Source organism: Halichoerus grypus, chromosome 14 (assembly GCF_964656455.1).
Source record: "Halichoerus grypus chromosome 14, mHalGry1.hap1.1, whole genome shotgun sequence".
NCBI lineage: Eukaryota > Metazoa > Chordata > Mammalia > Carnivora > Phocidae > Halichoerus > Halichoerus grypus.
Genome location: NC_135725.1, coordinates 83928200 through 83950103, shown reverse-complemented (window position 1 = coordinate 83950103; position 21904 = coordinate 83928200). Strand labels below are relative to the sequence as shown.

The window sequence follows — 21904 nt, the reverse complement described above, 5'->3', positions numbered from 1 at the left end:
GGGGAGACAAACCCCAGGCAAGTACACGAATGTAAGTGCCCACCAGTGAAGGGACAAAAGAGCATGTTGTTGCAAGTTCTTGTCTCACGGAGTGAAGAGTTCTTGTCTCAAGAGTGAATCTCGGGGACAAAAGGGCAAAGTGAAGTTAAAGTTTATTTTTTATTTATTTATTTCTTTAAAAGATTTTATTTATTTATCTGACAGAGAGAGAGAACAAGTAGGCGGAGAGACAGGCAGAGGGAGAGGGAGAAGCAGGCTTCCCGCAGAGCAGGGAGCCCAATGCGGGGCTCAATCCCAGGACCCTGGGATCATGACCTGAGCCGAAGGCAGCCGCTTAACCAGCTGAGCCACCCAGGCACCCCTGAAGTGAAAGTTTATTAAGGGAAGGTGAGAACAGAAAGGAAAGAAAAGGAGCTCTCTAGAGCAAGAGGGGTCCCGAATGGGTTGCCACTGGGGGCTTTTATGGTCAGTCTTTTATAGAAAACTGACCAGGGACCTTGGTAAATATCTTGTCTATAACATTTAAGACAAGTGGATTTGTAAATATTATGAAACTATCTCCTCTATATTTAGAACAAAGTGGATTTGTTATGTTCCCTTCTCTCTGGTTAATATCTTGTCTATAACATTTCTCCATCTGGGATTTCTGTGACCCTACTCACGTGGCCCCCTCCCTGTCTCTCCCTACCTAGCCTCGCCTGTCCCTTACTCAATGTGACTGGGGCCAGCTTCAGACCCAGCCTTGAGGGATCGCTTCTCTGGGCAGGTGACATTTTAGCTGAGACGTGAATGGCCAGAGGGAGGCAGCCATGCCCAGGTGCAGGGACCAGGGTAGCAGCCAGACGGAACAGCTGATGCAGAGGTCGGAGAAGATGGGGCAGTGGGGAACAGGCAGGGCTAGGGCTGGCCAAGGGCCTGAGTGGAGAGGCCACGATGCAGATACCCAAAGCCCGGCCATGTTTGGTCTGCTTGTGTCAGCTCCAGCAGGGTCTGCATGGTGAGAGGCACAGGGCCTATCAGCCCCTGCTAGCACTGTGCTTCTGGCTGGCTGTCCTGGGGGAAGCGGGACCCTTGTTCTTGCCAGGGGCCACAGGGACAGGGCCCAGCTCTGCCAAGGCTGGGGAGGGAAGGCCTAGCTGAATGTGTGTGCATTTGTGTTTGGGGAAGTTGGTCTAAATCCATGTCACCATCGGTGGCTTGAGAGCTCTTTAGAGGTACTTAAGCCACCAGGTGAAAGGCCCTTGAATCACACGGAGAAGCTATTCCCTCTAGTCCCATCCCTCTGATTACATCAAGGTCAATGTCCACTTGGTGTTGGTTTGTCCTTTATACCCCCTGACATTTGCTAATCTGGCTTTTTACACGAAGAACAACTGGCCCAGGGATCACAGGCACAGTAACCACCAGAAACCAATAGTGCTGCTTGTTTTCAGTGTCCCATCCCAGCCACCTTGCATGGTGGTCACTGACTTTTTTTTTTACTATTGTAATATTCCTCCTTTAAAAACTTGTTTTTGTTTTTGCTAACAGCTTATTAAGCTTCCCTTTGAAATAAAATTATTTTAGTAAAAAGAATGAAATCATCTGAAAGAGAAACCATAAACCATACTGAAGATGGTCAAGGGGAATGGCAAAAGTCACGAAGAAGGTCTGTACAGGAGGGACAAGTCTGGGAAATGTGGGACTAAGATGCTCAAGGCCCACCTCCTCGGTTCCACAACACTCTTTTCCCCAGGAAATTAAATGTTTGTGTTATGATAAGGAAGCAGACCACAGCACGTATTCAAGACTTTCAAATGGAAATTTGATCATGTATTTATTTAGGTATATGCCACCTTGTTGCAAAAAAGGTATTGTGGCAACTTACAAACATAGATAAAATACAATCGAGTAAAAATAAACAGATCTGGGTAAAGGTTAAAGCAGAAAGCTAGAATGAAGTCAGAGTCCAGTTGGTGACTCAGTACAATTGTTAAAAGTAATCTCAAATTTGACTTTGAGGTTCCCAGCGGCCAAAGCAAAAGAGAAAACACGACTGTCACAAGATTTCTAATAACAGTGAGTTTGGGGCTTTGGTATAGACACACACCTGGTTCAAATCTTGTCTCTACTACTTGCTAGATTCAGGACCCTGAGCAGGTTGCTTAACTTCCCTGAACTTGAGGTTCATCACCTGTCAGGGGGGAAAGCAATGCCAACCTTGGGGGTTCCTGGGTGCATCAGTGAGAAAGTGTGTCCAGGTGCCTTCTAGCTCTGGGAGGGTGCTCCTTGGGTCCTCAGCTGCCCTTAGTCCTCCCTAAGCTGTAGGTCTTCAGCCATAAAAGGGAGTTGACATCTGTCTCCTCTGTCAGTCCCTACCCTGCCCAAGCATGCAGCATGGAAGAGGCTGAGCCAGATCCCAACAGGCCTCCCTAACTCCTACCTAGGCTCTCTGACAACCATCCGGTGCTGTGTTCTCCTGTCACCAGAGTGGTTTCCAATGCTGTCAAGGAGAACATGACGCTTTGGAACACAGAGGCTTTCAGGAACACTCAAATGATTCCCAGGAAAACCCCAGCCTCACTTTTTGGGCTGCCCCCAAGGCAGAGGCCCCCTTCTCTCCTCCGCAGACAGAGCAAATTAAATGTCAAGGCCTAGGGGGAATCTCTAGGGGGAATCCAAGGCAGCAGCCAAAGCCCCTTCATGTGTTCAGAACACCAGAGACAGCTTCCTTTGCCTTCACATCCAAGGTCAGTAAGAAACGCTGGTCCTCCCCAGTCCAGGTCCTTTCTTATTCGAAGTACCTGTGGCCAAATGCAATAAAGTCCACGACAAAAACCCGTCCCTGCTTCCCATGAGCAATGGAATCAATTCCAATTGTCTTAGAATTTTCTTTTCTCTGTTAATTTATACTTGACTTTGTTCCAAATGTGATTGGAGGCAGTCTTTGGCTTGGCATTCAAGGCTCTTTACAGGCTGACCCCAACTTCCTTCTTGGGTGTCCTTTCTGGTTGCAGCTTGTGGCCTGGTGACACTTCTGGAGCTGCCCCTGGAGTGCCATGCAGCTGGCAAACAACATGGACTGACCAGCCCTGAAACCCCGATCTGCCACAGACTAAGCCACTGTGTGACCTTGGGTAAGTCCCTTCACCTCAGTTTCTTCATCTATAAAATGGGCACATTCCAAGTATAGACCTTCCCTGTTGTGACGAAGCAAGAATATGCACCCGGCATGCTTGGCCCACTTGATGCTCAGTCAGTGGTGATGCTTAGATGACCTGATTTTGAGACCTGGCTCCCCATTTAACTGCTTTCATGACAAGTGACCCACATCTGGGCTCCAGTTCGACTATCCTTCAAGTGAGGAAAATAACTATCTACCACAAAACCCCACACACTAAGGCCTGAAAACAGAAGGGGCTTAGTGAAGGTTTGGAGGCTGCAGCCTGCATCACCGCCCCCCCAAAAACAATTTTGCTTGTCCTTCCATTTTCCCAAATCCCATCCTTTCTAACTTTCCTTTTTCTCCAACTACTGAGCAAGAGGAGTCTGAACACTTCTCACATGGTTAGGCTGTGATATCATGAAAGACACAATCTTGTAAAACCCACACCCAGGGCCAAGGGAAATGCAGCCCCCTGAAGAGACTGTTCGGTGGAGCCCGCCGACGGTTGGGTGGGGGAGGCTGGATGTGTCCACCGCTATGAGTCAGGCCTTGCTTGGCTGGCTATCCTCATTCCCCTCTATTTCAGGGGTGAGTTACGGCTTAAACAAAACATCACCTGACCATGCCCGAAAGAGACGTCTTCTGCACAAAATGCTTTTCCTTACACTCTTGGGTATGCAGCTGGGTGTCCAAATACACAGATATGCAGGAGTTGGCATGGGGCCAGATGAGGGGAGCAGGGTCAGGGGGTGGTGGAGGGATCAGCAGTAAATACTCTCAAAGGTGTTGGGATGGATTGGGTCCTTGGGAGTCTATGGCCTTCCCAGGCAGAGCTGCCTCTAAGCCGGAAGAATAAAGAAAATAGACAAAGCCCTTCTGGAAGATCATCTGTGTCCTGTTCCCCAGCATGGCCCCAAACTACTCTCTAAACTTCTCTGGGCTTCTTTCTCCTTTGGTGAAACAGGGAGTTAGACTGGTGAACTTCCTAGCTCTGAAAATACTACCCAAAGCAGATGAGGGGAAGGCTTTAAGGTCTATGTCCTACGGGCTGCCTGGGTCTGAGGCTCAGGGGGGTCACCAGCAGCACCAGGAGAGATGGCCCACCTGTGCATCCTCAGCCCCAAGGCCCGGGTTCAGGGTGGTCCTGGCACCAATAACTCTGAAGCCTGGAAAAGCCTGGTCCACACACCCCCTTCTCCTTCCTTCCCAGCTTCCATCCTCTAGCACCTCTCTGCAACCATAAGGTCCAATGCCTCCCCTGGACCCAACCGCTCAGATCTCAACCCCCCCCCCCCAAAAAAAAATAAACCACAAAAAATCTGCTGGGTCATTCCACCAAATGACCGGGTCAGGACTGACAAGGAAGAGGGAATCTGTTTCATCCCGGCACCACCCCAGCCCTGTCCAGGGTCTTGCTCACAGCAGACCTGAAGGTATCCCTGAGTACATCTAAGCTGTGGGTTCAAAGGTCCAGAGAGAAAGGACAACATGGACCCCAGGCCCCAGGGGGGCTGAGGACAGGTCCCATGGCCTGGGTATGTAGCCAAAGCCGGCACTTCTGGGTGGAGAGGGGGCCTCGGGGCCTGGCCCAGCTCCCCACCCTGGTAGAGTCGGGTCTGGCAGGCAGCTGCCGGCGGCCTTCTCAGCTGCTGCTACAGAAACAAATGACAGCACTGAGGAGGAATAAGAGAAAATAAACATGAATACAGAGGGAGGGGAACTTGGAACAGGGGCTGGTATTTTTCCTCGGGGTGCGGTTTCTGCTCAGTGGCTGGGTGACCATGGAGGTTTGGAATGTGGTTGGACAGAGGGTGAGGGGGGGTGGGGGGTGGCCAAAGGCAAGGAGCAGGAACATTAGCCAGGGGCCTGAAGCCCAGGGCCCCCAACAGTTCAGCCAGAACGGGGGCCGGGGGTGGGACGCAGCGTGCCACATAGTGCGGAGATTCCCGAGGCCTCTGCTTTTGAGTGGCCCCGGGGAGAAGGGAGACAGAGTTGAGAGAACAAGAGAATCTAGAGGAGTAGGGAGAGGCCTGGAGGTGAAGGTGAGCAGTCAGGTCTCCTCATCTGTAAAACGGGGCTGTTGTGACGGCATGGCCTGCCTGATCCAAACTGAGGCTATTCAGGCAAGGGACATGGTCTCTCTGGGCCTCAGTGTCCTCATCTGTTAAATGGGCTTAATTATCCCTACCTCCGGGGGTGCTACCGGGAGGACTGAATGGGTTTGTGCATGTGAAGCTTTTGGCATAGTGCTCTGCAAGTGGAAGGGATTATTAATCCACTGGGTGCCAAGGAAGCTTTATCCTGGCTGCGCCACGTGCCTAGCACCTGCCCCGGGCCTGGACCCCCATAAATATGTGCTGACGGAGCCCCCTGCAGGAGTTGCTGTGGAGGAGCCACGCCCACGGCCACTCCTCTCCTGTGAGCACCGGTCCCGGCTCAGACCACGAAGTGGAGGGTGTAGGTGAGCTGGTGGCCGTTGTCCCAGGCGTACAGCACGCGCTCCTTGGGGTTGTAGTCGATCTGGGTGGTGAAGGCGTGCTCGTTGAGGAAGGGCAGCTGCGGCCGGGCGTCGGTGCCTGTGTGCGTGTCGAAGGCGTAGGCCACCTGGCCTTCCTTCTGGTTGTACGTGTCCACGGCGTACAGGATGCCGCACACCAAGAAGCAGTTCCCGTAGGAGTTCCGCCGCAGCCGCGTCCTCCACGTGGTCTCCCGGTGCATGGACAGGTCGCCGGGGTCCAGGCGGCTCAGCACGATCACCTCGGGCTGGGCCTCGTCCTGGTCATCCGCGGCGGGGTAGATGACCCACAGGCCGCTCTCGTCCACGGCGAAGTCGATGTCCGAGTGGCCGCGCCACTTCCAGGGCGTCGTGTCCTCGTAGACCACGTCGGGCAGCAGTGCCCAGGAGGCCACGAAGCGCTGCCGCAGGTCGTACTTGATGATGTTCTTGGTGAAGGCGCGGTTGTAGTAGAAGGCGCCCTGGAACACCACGTGGCCCGTGCCGATCCAGCTGTACGGCAGCTTGTACATGTTACTCCAGCGGCCTGTGTGTGCGGGGCAGATGCTCACACCGGGGCCGGCGGGCCGGCCAGGCCACCCAGGGCTCCCGAGTGGCCCAGCAAGCAGGGGAGACCGAGTAGGCTACGGGCTCGGAGCTGGGCCAATCCTCTTACCCCCCGACCACTGCGAAGCAAGTACTGTTAGCATCCCCCTTGCCAAGGAGGAAACAGGGTCAGAGGGTTCAAGGTCACCCAGTTATGGAATGGCACAGCCAGGATTTAGACAGCCCCAGGGCTTTGTCTCAGGGCCTTTGCCCAGGCTGTTTCTTTTGTCTGGACTGCATTCCCAGTCCTGTCTGCCTGGGGAATGCCTCCTTATCTTTCAGAGCCCTCCACCAATACTACCTCCTCCTGGAAGCCTTCTACCACCTCCCCGGGCTTGAGTGAGGGCCTCCCCTCTGGCCTCCCATCACCCTTGTCTTGGCACTTTTCAGTGGATTCCTCCACACCAGCCTATGAGCCGCCTGAGGCAGGCATCAGGTCAATTTTGGACCTGGCAGAGGAAGGACTTTGGCTGTTCCAGGCCATACCCGGTGACTCCAAGGCTCTCAGGATAAATCCAAACTTCGATGTGGCTCCCAAGGCCTGCCTGAGCCTACTCTCTCCTTATGCTTCCCCCACCTCCCTTCTAGGCCATTCTGCTTCTCATTGCCGGGCCTTGGCACACACTGGGCCTTCTGCTTGGAACACCCGCCCCTTTCCCTTTTCTATGGCTTCTTCCCGCTCTCCCTCCAAAGCTCAGCTCAACATCACCTCCTCCTCTGGGAGGTCTTCTCTGATGTCCAGGCTTGGGTTCCACAGTCCCTTGAGCTCTCCCTCAAACACTACACTGAAGTTATTTCCTTAGGTCTTTGCCTCTCGCTTCAGACCGTGCATTTCCGGAGGGCAGGTAGGGCCTAAATGACCCCTCCCCCATCATGCCCCAGATCTGATAACCAAAATTCTGCCCTTCCCTGCCCAGACTTGCAGCTCCTCTAAGGCCTGGGGCTCTGCTCACCTGTAAAACAGAGTACTGACCTCCCCCCCGCCATAGAATTATGAAGCTACCATGAGCTGATGCACATGGCGTGATTAGCACATAATAAGTACTCAAGAAGAGGACACCCTAAGTGTTGTTCCTCTTGACAGTAAGTTACGCTCCTGAGGGCAGGACCTTGCCCATCTTGTTTGTTGCTGCATTCCCACTCCTGGCTCCATGCCAGCACATAGGGGGTGCCCTCAGATGCCCCTCACTGGGGTGGCTGATCATGTGGAGCTGGACCAGGCTGGGACATTCCGGACCCCAGGAAAGCACAGGCACAAGAGGGCCCAGTCTCTGTGGGAGACCCTCCTCAGGCCGCCCACCCCCTGCCAGTCTCCGTGGGAGACCCTCCTCAGGCCGCCCACCCCCTGCCCCCTTCCCAACTTCCAGCTCTCCAACCTTGCTTGAAGTTTTCCAGATTGCGGAACTCCACCAGGCTGTTCCCGTAGTAGTAGTTGGTGACGTAGATCCTGTCGTCTTTCGCAGCAGGGTCCTTCATCCAGGCTCCCTCGTGGCGCCCGTAACTGTGGTGCCTCACGGGGGGGTCCACGGCCCGCAGGGTGCCCTCACAGCTCGTCTCTCTGCCTGTGGGGGGCAAGGGGAGCAGCACTCGGTCCTCAGCCCCACAGGCCCCGGAGCCGGAGCAACAGTCCAGGAACGTTATCTGGGTCTTACTTAAACCCGTCCCGATATTTTGTTTACAGCCTTTTTTTTTTTTTTTTAAGATTTTATTTATTTATTTGAGAGAGAGAGAGTGCAAGTGGGGGGAGGAGGGCAGAGGCAGCGGGAGAAGCAGACTCCCCGCTGAGCAGGGAGCCCGATGTGGGGCTCGATCCCAGGACCACGACCTGAGCCGAAGGCAGACACTTAACCGACCGAGCCACCCAGGCGCCCCATATTTGCAGCCTTTTTTCCCCTTATGCTCAAAGCAATGTCTGATCAACGTAGAAAACAGAACATTCAGCAAAGGAGAATGAGGAAAATAAAAATAATGAAAAATGTCAATATCCAAAGAAAAATTTAAATATGTTGTATTTCCTTCCATTTTTTTTCTTTGTATATATAGTCATGCAGACATACTTTTAAAAACCGTGGTGCTTCTGAATATACAATTTTATGTATCCTGTTTTTTCCCTCCACTGAGCAATTTCTCACATCATTAAATGGCTTTTAATGATGTGATTTCAAGGCTCTACCAAGCCACCAGACAGCTGTGCCCCAGTCCCCTCGGTGTGAGATCTTCAGATTATTTCCAGTTTTCTGATGTTGGAAATGGGCTGGGGGTGAGGGGCAGGTAAGCTGCAGCTGCTGTCCACACTGCTGACGGACACTTGAGGAAAGATTCCTGGAAGTGGAATGCACCAGGACCGAAGTGGGGAACAGATTTAACAAGACCTTGTCGTCACAGGTAGCCAAGATACCCTCCAGAAAGATGGGCTCGATGATTTAATGGGAAAGATTTCTACCAAAAGACACAAGCCAAACGTACAAATGTGGACAGAAAAAAGTAAAGAAGTGGGAACAGTTGCTGGATTTGATGATGGAATTCTAGGTGACATGTTAGGAAGGATTTGTTGAAAATACTACCTGTTTGATTATCAGTGTCCTCAAGCTTTCTACAAAGGATCAGACAGTAAAGATTTTAGGCTTTCCAGACCACATACGTCTGTCCCGTATTCTTTTTTTCACAACCCTTTAAAAATGTAATAACTGTTCTTAGCTCAAGGGCCATAGAGAACCAGGCTGCAGGCTGGATCTGGCCCATGGGCTGTACCCTGCTGACCGCTGTGAGGCTTACTCACCTTGGCTTGGGACATCTGGGTGTGAAGGTGGCTCAGTGGGCTGGGGCCGGGTGGTGGGAGTCAGGGTCGGGGTGGTGGCAGGGTCGGAACTGAGAGTGCCAGAGGCCAGGTCCACTCCCTCTGAGGCCCTGGGCCCAGCCTTGTCATGTTCCGCTGAGTTGGGCTCCGGTGACCTGCCCTCCACCCTGGGCGGCCACTGTTCTAGCCAGGAAGTGCTCCTGAGGGCGTTGTCTGCGGAGAGAGGACCCTGTGCTCACGTCCCGTGCGGCTGCCCACCGTCCTCCCCAGGCCCACCCGGCTCCCAGCTCTGGGGCCATGGCGGAGAGAAGTGGGGAGGCCCTGAGGAGTGAAAGACCTCCACAAGTGGGTGGTGGGGAGGCTTTGTGGTCAGCAGACCAGCTGCAAGCCCCCCAGCTGAGTGACCTCAGCCAAGTCCCCTGCCTCGGTGGGCCTCAGCCTCCCCTTCTATGAAACGAGAGTCATAAGGTCCACCATGTTAGGCTGTTGTGTTGATTAGAGGAAAATGTATACACATCATTTGCCCAGGTCCCAGCATGCATGAGGTGCCAAACATGAGACCCCTTCCCTCCTAAGTGTTAAATACTTTGTCCCAATTCTTTCCCGTCCCAGATTCAACTCTAGGAGGGAGAAACCCTCGCTCCCATTTTACAGACTTTTTTCTGCTGGTCCTCTCCTCTGGAACCCAGCCAACAGCTCCTCTCACCCAGCATTTGCCACTTTAAGCAGGGAGGGGCAGGGGCAGCCAGCCTCCCGTCACCTCTGGACCCCAGGTCTCTGTCTCTCTGCCCCCTCACTCAGCTCCTATCTCTGATCTCGAGGCTTTCTGGGCAGGCCCCCCCGCCCCCATCTCACTGGCAAAGCCTTTGAGGATGGGATGACTTTTTCAGCTCCCGTGAGACCTGTCTGGGGCCATCCCTGGGTCATCCCTGACCCACACACTTGTCTGGGCTGGGCTGGATGGGGTGTGGGTAGGAAAAACAGGAAGATTCAATGCCACACAGCAGGGGACAGAGCTGGGGTGGGGTCTCAGGCTGGCTCTGTAGCCCACTGAGCTGGGTTCCTGTCCCACCAACTTTCTGTGAAACCTGGAGCCAGTCTCTTCACCTCTCTGAGCTTGTTTCCTCATCTGGATCAAGTCCAACAGGGTGTGTGAGAACCCACAGAAAACTGTGATGCCAGGGACAAAGGAAAGGGGACGGTGTGGCCCCCAGGAGCTGAGGCCCCTTGATGCCAGGACAATTACCTGACTTCTCTCATTTTCTCTCCCTGCCAGGCTTCCTCTTTGCATAGGGTTTAGCCAGGCCCTGTTGTAGGGCAGCCCCTGGGGTCTCTTGGGAATGGGGCACGCCCTTTGGCGGGGGGGGGGGGGGGGGCTGGCCTTGGCAGCCTGCCAGGGCCAGGGCCTGGTTCCCACGGGCCTCGCTGAGAGAGCCAGCTGCTTGCAGCTGTCCTTGGGCAGTGCCCAGCCAGGGGTCAGAGGTGCTGTACTGTGGCCAGGAGGAGCTAGCAGGCCTCAGAGCCAGGAACTACCCCCGGGGGGTCTGGGAGGAGGCCCCTGAGCCTTGAGAGGCCAAGAATTTAGGGGGGGCTCTTGAATTCCACCTCCTGGCCCCTTGGACATGGGGTGGGCAGAGGGCCTCACTGAAGGAGGTGGTCAGCAGGATCCAGGGTGGGGGAGCAGGCTTGGGACACCTCTCTGGGGCATGAGAGGAGAGCAGGTGTCTGGGGAGGGCCTCAGAGGAAGAATCAGGAGCCACACCAGTGGGGACGGCCTAGAAATTTGGGTACTCCAGGGACTTTTGTCTCTTGTGGGTTTTTTTTTTTTGGTTAATTACTTGGTTGCCCTTCAGTGTGATCCCCCATGGATTGCAGGAAAAATATAGGACTCTGTGGGCTCTTCTTTGGGAAAATAAGAAGTGGGAGGCCATCCATTGCAAGGCTACTCTGGAAATAAGAGGTGCTCTGAAGGCCCCATAACACGTCCCAGAACCCTGGCCTGGCTCCAGCCCCTGGGGATTCCCACCCCACCTGTGGCCGCTGCCTGGTCATGGGTATGTTTTTTCCCACTGGACTGTGAAGTCTATGTTAGGCAGAGTCTCTGGGAGATATGGCACGTACATAGTGGACCTTCAGCAAATCTTTGAATGAAGAAGGAAAAGTCCGGTAAGGGCAGAGATAGCTGAAAATACTGGAGAGGAACCGAGTGGCCCTTTGTGTTGATTCAATCATTTCATCCCCAACAACCCCACGAGGGGTACTATCTCATTGTGTGGATGAGCCAAGGGCACCAACAGGTAACCAGCAGAGCTGAAATCTGGGGCAGTTTGTAGAGAAGACACTGGATCCCCGCAGGTGATCCTTGCTTGGGATGCAGCCATCCAGCAGCAAGCCCCCACTCCGCTGGGGTCCAGTCCTCCGCCAACTCACCGGCCACGGCCTCGGTCACCTCCTTCCCGCCCGCCTTGTAGTAGGTGATGCCTCGGATTATGGCCTGGTGCTGGGTCAGGGTCCGGGGCTTGGCTGTGGGTTGGGGGAATCTGCTCTTGCCGCCCTCCTTCCTCAGCTTCTCCACCTTCAGCAGCTTCTCCTTAGGAGGTTTTGTGAGGCCCCTGTCTGCAAAGGTCTTCTGAACGTTGCCGTATTTGTTGTTGTCTTTGCCTTTCCCTCCAGCTGTGTCCTGAGAGAGAAGGGAAATCTCAGACTTAGGGGCGGGGGAAGGGGTGTTGCGGGAGGTCATGGAGGCTCAGCTTCGAGGGGGGGGGGGCTGGAAGTGGTCACGTTGCTCTAGGCCCTCGGTCTCAGGTGCTCGTGAACTCACAGCTTTCCTCCCATAGTGGCTACATCCATGACTGGGGCGTGCCTCAGTTTCCCCACTCAGCTCTCCAGCTCCCCTGCAGGCTTGAAGCCCAACCTGATAGGTTAAGTTCCTGTTCCATTTCCAAACCCCTGCATACTCATCCCCGGGGGTAGATTATAATGGTTAATTCCCTAAGGAGGTAGCTGCTCAGGAGGTCAGCTTCCCATCCCTGTCTCTCTCTCGCTCATGGGTCTTTTTTTGTGGGCAGGGGCGAGGTTCTCAGGCTCCAAGGCAGGGTGATCAATCCATCTCAGTGTGCCTGGAACTTTCCCAGTTTCCGCACTGACAGTCCTGCGTCCCGGGAAACCCTTCAGTCTCAGGCCAACTTGGACGGTTGGCCACTGAGGCCATTGCCCTTAGCGCATGCAGTTTCTTTCTTTCTTTCTTTTTTTAAAGATTTTATTTATTTATTTGATAGAGAGAGACACAGCGAGAGAGGGAACACAAGCAGGGGGAGTGGGAGAGGGAGGAGCAGGCTTCCCGCCGAGCAGGGAGCCCGATGCGGGGCTCGATCCCAGGACCCTGGGATCATGACCTGAGCCGAAGGCAGATGCTGAACGACTGAGCCACCCAGGCGCCCCCAAGCATGCAGTTTCTAACGTTCTGTAGATTTTATTCTCACTTCCTCTTAAAGGCCTCTGATGCTGGCTTGGCACAAGAACAAAGGCCCCGTGACATCACCCACTGTCGAGCAGAATCTCCAGGAGATACAGCAAGGGCAGTCTCTAGACCTGCCGTGCTGTGGCCCAAACAGCATTCATTCGCGCCTGTGGACTTGACACGGGAACGAGCAGGAAGCCTGCCCTGGGCCACAGGCCCCAGGCTTCCTCCACGCTTTATCAGCAACGAGGCGGTCCCGGCCGCAGACACAGATGGGCACAATGTCAGCACAATGTCAGCACGGGGGGCCAGGAGGTGGGAGAGGAAGAGCCCGGGCTTGTCAGTCACGCAGATGCAGGTTCCAGTCCCGGCGCGGCCACCCTCTCCCCACGGGGGGCCTCACTCTATGCTTCCTCATCTGCCCAACGCGCAATGATTGTCCCTCCCTTGCAGGTGGCTGTGGGATTAACTGAGATCATGTCTGTGAGCAAGTCAGATTTAGACTTTAGAAATCAGATTTAGAGGCTGTCAGGATCCCCCACTCTAAACCGCAAGGCTGCTGTGGGGAATGGAGCGGCTGTGTCCTGCCTGAGGGTGACTGGCCTAAGGGGCACAAATGACATTGAAATCCAGTCTGTACTCCCATTTGCCAAGCCACACCCCCTAGGGTGTATCTATCATAGGAAGGAGCCTCTGTCCAATTTGCCCACCTATGGGGGGCTTCTCTGCATTGGCCCAGAGGGACAGCCTTTTAGGCAATTTGTCGAGAGGAGGACCTTTTACAAATGTGCATAAAGGTGTATTATAGATCTTGGGTGGCTCTGCCTGGTGTACCTGCTCACTCTGTGCTGAGCTTGAACACAGAATGTCTGGGTGTTATGCTGCAGGAATTCTCCACCCCAGATTGGGTTGATGAAGTGGAGCTAGTCTGCAGGGTCCCCAAGGCATTGCCCACCTGCCCCTGAGCAGGCAGGACCCAGCCAGGGGCCCAACCACACTAGGGGAGGCTCGAAGTGGTTTCGCTGAAGCCAACCTGGTTTCTCAGGGCCAGGCAGGGAGGGTCATCTCTACAGTTTTGTCTCTGCTAGTTTGGGAATGGCAATGAGAACACCGCCAGATGCCTTCCTCAGCAAACAGAGCCCTCAGCTGGATCCCCACATCTGCTCCCAGCTTACCTCTGTCAACGGTGCTCGCTCCTCCACCCTGTCAGGGACTCTCCAGCTGTGCTAGCCCTCAGCCCTGTCCTATGACCCCAAACCCCCACCCAGCTGGCCCTCGGGACTGAGGTCCTGGCAGACTGTGTTCCCAAGCCCACCCACCTTCTGGCCCCATCACCAGGGCCACGGCCTCACCTGAGCCTTGCTGGCAGGGCCGGGTGCTGGGGCAGCGGCCGAGACCGGGGCTGCGTCCTTCTGCAGCAGCTGGAGGCCCAGGCTGGAGAGCTCCTTCTTGATGCCCATCATGATGGCCGAGTGATTCTCATAGCGCTGCAGCTGCTCGCTCAGGTGGCGCATGCTCTCCTTCACTACCTCGTTCTCCCGGCTCAGGTTCAGCTTGACGTTCTGTGGGGGCAGGACTCCAAGGTCTTTCTAGCCTCCTCTGACAGCCACCCCCCCATCCCCCTGGAGGGGGACACCCCAGCTTCTGCCGTCAGGCTTCATGGCCCGGGCTCCTGAGCGGGGCCCAAGGGGACAGGTGCTGCGTGGTAGCACCCGCAGCCACGGGTGGATAAAGCGTGCTGCCAAGAGACCACGTAATGATTACTGATTACTAAAAAGTGAATGAGTGATGTTGTTCCTTTGGGCAGAGGGAGTCAGTTCCTCCCAAGGGAGGCTGTTTTCTCCACCTCCACCCAGAGTTAGCAATAAGCCTATTTTTTTTTTTTTTTAGAGTTATCATTTAGTGAACAGAAGCAAAGCACAGATAATGCAAAACAGAAGATAATTAAAAAATCATTTCTTTGTGGCTACGGAAATCATTTCTGATTTGTTCCAGCCGCTGCAGACATACTCTCCAGATCGTCTGGCTCTTGCTTACATGACGTGAGTTAACATTTCCTAAGATTACAGGAGGAAGGGTCAAAGGGGGGTAACTGCAGAGCTAGCGACCGGAGAGCCCGGCATCTGCTAGGTGCACAGAAAATACTGGTGCACGGTAGAAGTCCAACGGTAACCTTACTCCCATGCTGGCAAGGGCCTTACACCGAGGAGATACACACCAAACACTTTCGGATAATTAAAGCCACTGTGACCCCAACTTTGGGGAGAGTAAGGGGTTAATCTCCCACCCTGGGGCACAGGATGCCCAGGTGCCCCCTCCCTCCGGAAAGGAAGCTGGGAAAGGAAGCCCCCACACCCCGCTCCTGGAAGCTGCATGTCCCCAGGCTCCCAGCAGCCTAGCAGGGGCCGGATGCAGGAAACAGGCGGAGGCCGGGCCCGTGCTAGCAGAGACGCGTGCCAGCAAACCTTGAACCTGCAGCCTGGACCCCCATGATTGCCCAACTCTGTCGCTGCCCTCAGGGGGCAGTCCTGGCCACCTGCCTAGCCCTCTAGCACATCTGCACTGACCAGAAGATGCTCGGCCCCTCAGCCTCCACTGCAAGTGGGGCCTGGGCCAGCCATGCTGTCTTAAGCCCTGCCCCAGTGAGCTTGGCCAGTCCTGCACTTTTATGTGGCATTTTATGTGACCGGTGGCCTTGGAGTTGTGCCATGTGTGAGTCCTGGTCTTGGTGAACTGAGGGCCACTGCAGGTTCCTGCCAGCCCCCTCCACATCCCTTTCAGACAATCAGCTGGTGCCTCAGTTTCTCCACCCAGCCTTCCAGCCTTCTGTAGGCCCATGAGCCCCAGTGAGACCCTTTTTCCAAAGTCCGGACCCATCTCCCTCTCCCAGCTCCCTGCTGGACTCCAGTTTTCAGCAGCCACCAGTGTAAGGCAGAATGGCCCAGGCCCCTTCCGACACAGCCCCTGGCTCCCAGTGTTGACCCAGCCTGGCTCCTGGGCAGAGCTCTGCCCTTACCTCTTCCAGCATGTTCATCTGGGAGGCCACCTTGTGGACATAGGCGTGCACTTTCATCAGGTCCATGCTGTACAAGGTGCCCTCCAGGAGATCCACCATGGACTGGAGCTGCCCGGGAAAGGGTGAGGGGTCAGGGCAAGGGCAGAGCACAGGATCAGGCACAAAGGCTGCAAAAGGAGCCCCACCACTTGCAATGGCCTGCGTGGGCCCTCGGCACCCACTAGACCCAGCTTGCTAGTACTCATTGTGGGAAAAGCCACAGATTCCATCTTTTGAGCACTTACGACACGGCAGGCCCTGTGTGAAGGGCTGTAATGAGCTGTTTCACTTTGTCCTCGTGACAACCCCACGAGGTGTGTAGTGGACACTAAAGGAGATCAGTCTGCATGCCCTGGGATCCCTCCTTCTTGTTTCTTGTGCCCATACCTGGTTTCCATGTGCCTTTATTTTTATTTATTTTTTTAAAGATTTTGCCTATTCATTTGACAGAGAGAGACAGAGAGAAGAGAGAGAGAGAGCACGCACAAGCAGGGGGAGCGGCAGGCAGAGGGAGAAGCAAGCTCCCTGCTGAGCAGGGAGCCTGATGCGGGACTCGATCCCAGGACCCTAGGATCATGACCTGAGCCGAAGGCAAGACGCTTAACCGACTGAGCCACCCAGGCGCCCCATGTGGCTCCTTCTTAACAGCCTGCATCTGTGACTCTCTTCCAAGAGATGCTGTGTCCCCAAACTGCCTGGGAGAGTATGTCCTCCTGGGGCAGTCCTTCGGCAATGCCTGACAGGTGCAGGCATCCAAAGGCCCAGCTCCCTAGCCGCAGTGGGGACAACTGAGCTGTCATTCACACTCCACGTCCCCTGGGGCTGATGCTGACGCTTGGCCTGAGATCACATCCTATTGGGCTTCCTTCTCCTCCCACCTCCACTTCTTTCATTTTGGTACCAGCTTCTCTTGGGAACTTTTTTTAAAAAAATTTTTAAAAATTTATTTATTTGACAGAGAGACACACAGCAAGACAGGGAACACAAGCAGGGGGAGTGGGAGAGGGAGAAGCAGGCTTCCTGCCGATCAGGGAGCCCGACGCGGGGCTCGATTCTTGAGAACATTTTCATAATAAGTCACTGCAACACTAATCACTTGCCTCAGAGTCCGCACCTGGGGACCCAAACAAAAACAAGGTTGGGACAACTATTTTTTTAAAGTAATCTCTATGCCTAATGTGGGGCTCGAACTCACAATCCCAAGATCAAGAGTCACGTGCTCTTACCCACTGAGCCAGCCAGGCGCCCTGACAAGGTCCGGACAACTTTTACCTTCATCTTACACACAGAATGGGAAAGTGCAGCTTAGGTGAAGTGACTTGTCCAAAGCCACCCAGTTGTTAGATGGTGGGGCTGGCAGCAGAACCCAGATTGGTATAAACCAAAACCTCTTTCCTAACATGCTTTACCATTCCTTCTTGTGTTCAGATGGGGAAACTGAGGCCAAGAGAAGGGGAGGAGCTTGCACAAGAAACAGGTCAGTGGCAGATGCTGGGTCGTCCTGGCCCAGCCCCCAGCTCCTCCTTGCAGCTGCCCCTCCCCTTCCGCTCTCCCCTGCGTGTAATCAGGATATGATCTTCTCTCCCGAGGGCCAAGATGCCGGTGAGGGTCAGGGAAGCCGCGGCACAAGAGGCTGGCTGGGAAATCAGCTTCCCCCGGCTTCTTGAGAAGGGCAGTTCCTCCAGCCCACCCTCTCGCATGGCCCCACTCCGAGCCCTGCAGCATTTCTCAGGGTTTGAGCAGGCCAGCGCTCCTGTCTGGCCCTGGTCAGCTATTTCCAAAACAGTTTGACTCCCACTCTCCCAGGGGTGTTCGAGCTGTTTTAAGCCAGAGAGCCTTTCTTGGAGTAGACATTAATCTCTAAAATGGAAAAAGGGAGTGGAGAAGTCTTAGGGAAGCAGGGATTGGACCTTGAGTCTTGTCTGCTCCCCTGGAACCTTGCTCAGACTCTGAAGACTTGCTCAGTACCCCTCGGGCTCTGGGGAGCACAGTGTGAGAACCATGCACATAGACTCTTACGTGCTTCGGCTTCCTTCTCTGTGAAATGAGGCCATAGTAGTGTGTGAACAGGGCTCAGCACAGAGCAGGTACACAGCAAGGGGTCCATGAATCTCAGCAGTAATGATACTATTCCAGGGGGCTAAAGGGGATCCTCCCAGCTTCACTCTGCTGCCTTCGTGGCCACCAAAACTGGCTTTCCAAAGCACAGGTTTGACCCTGGGTCTCTCCCTTGCTAGATAACTTTCATGGCTCCCCACTGCTCATGTGTGGCTTTGCACCTCCTAAGCCTGGCATTCGAGCCCCCCATGGTCTGCCCCTGCATCCTCTTTGAGCTCAGCAAATGTTTTCTCTGGGCCAGGCACTAAGGACAGTGAGGAGTAAGATAGACACAAGCCTTCATGGTCCTTCACAGGCTGTGAAAGAACAGAGTGACAGAGAGGTGCCCAGATCATTAATGACAGAGCGCTGACCTTGTTGAGGAGCAGATGTGGATTAGTAAAGTATGCCAGGAAGGAGTCTGTTGGAGCTGAGCTCTGCAGGAAGAACACAAATTAGGCAAAGATGGCAGGAGAAGGGCATCCCAGGCCAAGGGAAGCTTGTGCAAAGAGCTGGAGGTGAGAAGAGACATGGTGTGTTTGGGCCATGCTACTCAAAGTGCGGTCCGCAGACCAGCACCGGTCCAAGCTACTTGTTACTCATCTGTGATAAAATAATTGCAAAAAGTGAGAGTAGACTTTTATAAACTTTCAGAACCCTTTGACAGAGAAAATTTTTTAAAGGATTTTTATTTATTTATTTGAGAGAGTGAGAGAGAGAGCACAAGCAGGGGGAAGGGGGAGAAGGAGAAGCAGACTCCCCACTGAGCAGGGAGCCCGATGCGGGGCTCAATCCCAGGACCCCGGGATCATGACCTGAGCTGAAGGCAGACGTTTAACCGATTGAACCACCCCGGCGCCCAACAGAGAAATTTTTGTCTGTTGACTCTAACAGTAAAACCCTGGACTTGTATTTTGCATGTCTGCTTTTGTTTCATTTTCCTAATAATTCATTTTTATGGCATTTTCCAAAAGTACTGGTTCTTGTTTTTTAAAAATTAGTCTTTCACCACAGATAGGTTGAGAAGCCCTGTGTTAGAGGAACTGACAGGTGGCTAGTGGGGCTGGAGCAGAGAGAGGGCAGGGAGCTATCCTGGGCCATATCCACTCCACTTGCTCTCACCCACAATGCCCTCCTTTCTTCTCTGCCTGAGGGACTCCTACCCATCCCTCAAAGCCCAGCTCTAATATTACCTCCTCCTCTGGGTTCCCACAGTCCCTGAGACATCCCTTGGCCCAGCACTAATGACCAACCGTTGGAGTCAGGAGCTGTGTCCCCAGGTGACCGGGGATTCCTCAAGGGTGGGGCCATGTCTAGTTCATGTCCAGAAGGAAAAGGAGTAAAGAGATGAAAAGCATGTACCTGCCACCGACCTCCCCCCAAAAGGGGATCTAGAATCCTCTCCCTCCTACTCAAGAGTCATGCAACTAAGGCCAAATCACAGCTGGAGTTCTTAGCTTGAGGGAAAGGGCTGCGGTAGACACAAGGGGAGGGTATAGCATGGGTGTGCCCTGCTCCCCCTCCTCCACGGGCTTCCCTTAATCTCCTCTCCTGGGGGGCTGCCCAGAGAGAGCCTCCTGCTGAGGGAGGAGGAGCCACATGTAATGGGAGGGGCCTGAGCCCTGTCTCATACTGCCTCTGCCCCCTTCTCCTCTGGGGGTTCTCTGAGTTACCTCCCAGATACCTACCCCCGCGGTATCTTCTCTTCCTCCTACACCACCGCCTGCTGAGTCAGTCCCTCCACTACCCCACTCCAGTCCGATAAGGCTGAGTGAAAACCACCATGGCTGCCGTACATTGAAAAGACCTAAGGGACAATGGGCTCCAGGCTGAGAGCTGCCTAGGGACCTGTTCCATGGGCAAGGGAACATAACAGAGAATTCCTGAGTGCAAATCTTAGTGCTGCCAGTTTCTTGCTGTGAGAACTTAGGCAAGTCACCATCCCTCTCTGGGCCTCAGATTCCTCCACAAGTAAAGCTGGGACCCTAAGTTCCCTTGCCAAAGGATTGTGGCAAGGATTAAATGAGCCAGAAAGTATGAAAAGCTTTTGTGTATCCTCCTGTAAAGTATGCCTACAATTTAGTGATTGCGAGGTGGACTTTGAGCAGAAGTTGGATTTGTTCCTATAACTGAAGACTGACCTATGAGCTCAGTGCCTGGAGTTTGCAGGGCCCTAGCGAGGCCCCACAGAGACAGTGAGGTCCAGGGACTGACAAGTTAAGAGGCAACTTGGCCTAAAATTCAGCCCTATGCCAACTTTGAGAGTTTTGGTATGCATTTAGTTGTTACAAAACTAAAGCTGAAGTTAAATTGAAAGAAGACATTTTTAGGGGTGCCTGGGTGGCTCAGTCAGTTAAGTGTCTGTCTTCAGCTCAGGTCTTGATCTGGGGGTCCTGGGATTGGGCCCCGTGTGGTCAGGCTCCCTGCTCAGTTGGCTGTTCCTCAGGACGTTAAACATAGAATTGGAGGGTCTGGCTGGCTCAATCAGTAGAGTGTACAACTCTTGATCTTGGAGTTGTGAGTTTGAGTCCCACATTGGGTGCAGAGATTACTTTAAAAATATTTCAGGGCACCTGGCCTGGCTCAGTTGGTAGAGGATCCAACTCCTGATCTCAGGGTTGGGAGTTCAAGCCCCACGTTGGGTGTGGAGCCTACTTTAAAAATTTCAAAAAAAACCCCTAGGGGTGCCTGGGTGGCTCAGTTGGTTAAGTGTCTGCTTTTGGCTCGGGTCATGATCCCGGGGTCCTGGGATCGAGCTCCGCATCGGGCTCCCTGCTCAGTGGGAAGTCTGCTTCTCCTTCTCCCTCTGCCCCCGCCCCCCCAACTTGGGCTCTCTCTCTCTCAAATAAATACAGAAAATCTTAAAAAAAAAAAAATAAAGAAAACATTTTTAGCCAAATGTTGAAGACAATTTTTCATGGGTCTCTTGCTTTTCTGCATGTCTTGCAAGCAGAGGCATTGACTGTCTTTGTTCTAGGACATATTTTGTATAGGCAACAGCCCTGGAACACAGAGAGAGTGTTTCCCTCCAGAGTAGGGAAGGCATGCTCAGTGCCCATTGTAAAAAATTTGGATTCTCTAAGCTTGGGGCTCCACTCCTGAAAAATACCCTAGTGTGTGTGCGGGAGCTATGTGGTCTTCACTGCGTCACCCCGGGGGAACTGGAGCTGGGAGAATCAGTTCAAGAAAATGTAGATACTCTGGCTGCTGTGAGTAATAAAGTCCTTTGTCTCTGACCCAGGAGCTTGTGTCTTCTGCCAGCATCCATGAAATTGGCTGCCAACTTGTTAGCTTACAAGTAGGGTAACATCTCAGTCAATTTCACAGTGCTTGATACCAAAAAAGGCAAAACAGATGTTCAGATGTTTGGAAGAAATTATAAGAGAAAAGGATACTCTCAAAAGACACCAAAATTATCTAGTCCATTACAGAAAGAAAGGAGAATAAAGGTGGTTTAGATTACAGGCTTTGGATACAGCAGGACGTGGTTCAAATCCCAGCCCCACCAAGCACTGAGTTGGGCGTGTTATGAATGGCACAAAGGTGCCTGGCTCGCTGTGGGGACCGTGATGTAGGCTGCACATGCCTATTCAAGCATGAGTCCTGGGGGTAGACCCTGGCATGGGCCTGTGCTCCCCAGAGGTGGTGCTTCTTTCTGATCTGCCTATGTTGGTGGCTGGGGGGGAAGGTAAGCATAAAATACATATAAAAGTATGGTATAGACCCGAGGCTACATGCCATTAGGTGAGAGTTTGGGCCAGTTACCTAACTTCTCCAAACCTCAGTTTTCTTGCCTATAAAATGAGAACAGTGATCCCATATTTCACAGAATCGTTTAAGAATTTAGAGGAAAAAGGGGCACATGGGAGGCTCAGTCGTTAAGCGCCTGCCTTCGGCTCAGGTCATGATCCCAGGGTCCTGGGATCGAGCTTGGCATTGGGCTCCCTGCTCCGCGGGGAAGCCTGCTTCTCCCTCTCCCACTCCCCCTGCTTGTGTTCCCTCTCTCGCTGTGTCTCTCTCTGTCAAATAAATAAATAAAATCTTAAAAAAGAAAATAAAAATAAAAAAAGAATTTAGAGGAAAATGTCAAAAGAGCTTAGCACAACATCTGGCATGCAGGTGGTGCTTGAATATGGGACATGTTCTTATTACATTAAAAACAATAAAATGCTACAAAATTTAAAATGTAAAAAACTTTATTCAGGTGCTGACAGATGAACAGGTTTGGGTAAAATACAGAACACTGAACT

At 53.4% G+C, this 21904-nt stretch overlaps 1 protein-coding gene and 1 long non-coding RNA gene across 6 annotated transcripts in view; one reads left to right on the top strand and one right to left on the bottom strand.

Moving 5' to 3' along the window:
* Positions 1-21904, top strand: part of LOC144380073 (uncharacterized) — a 31985-nt gene that overhangs the window by 8146 nt on the left and 1935 nt on the right. Inside the window, exons 2-4 of the long non-coding RNA XR_013443841.1 lie at positions 2997-3116; positions 14498-14544; positions 16986-17034. This is a non-coding gene — a long non-coding RNA (uncharacterized LOC144380073). The remainder of the gene's footprint in view (positions 1-2996; positions 3117-14497; positions 14545-16985; positions 17035-21904) is intronic.
* The window catches only part of OLFML2A (olfactomedin like 2A), a 28915-nt gene continuing 8793 nt past the window's right edge, over positions 1783-21904 (bottom strand). Inside the window, exons 1-7 of one of the 5 annotated variants that reach the window (XM_078061750.1) lie at positions 18029-18093; positions 15519-15626; positions 13855-14064; positions 11473-11722; positions 9025-9255; positions 7622-7807; positions 4675-6186 (exon numbers count right to left, since the gene is read on the bottom strand). In XM_078061750.1, the coding sequence (XP_077917876.1) occupies positions 5582-6186; positions 7622-7807; positions 9025-9255; positions 11473-11722; positions 13855-14064; positions 15519-15617 (1581 nt within the window). In that variant the 5' untranslated portion in view covers positions 15618-15626; positions 18029-18093 and the 3' untranslated portion in view covers positions 4675-5581. Of the gene's footprint in view, positions 6187-7621; positions 7808-9024; positions 9256-11472; positions 11723-13854; positions 14065-15518; positions 15627-18028; positions 18094-21904 lie in introns of those variants that run through there. The other 4 variants (XM_036114586.2, XM_036114585.2, XM_078061749.1 and 1 more) reach the window with 4 other exon arrangements.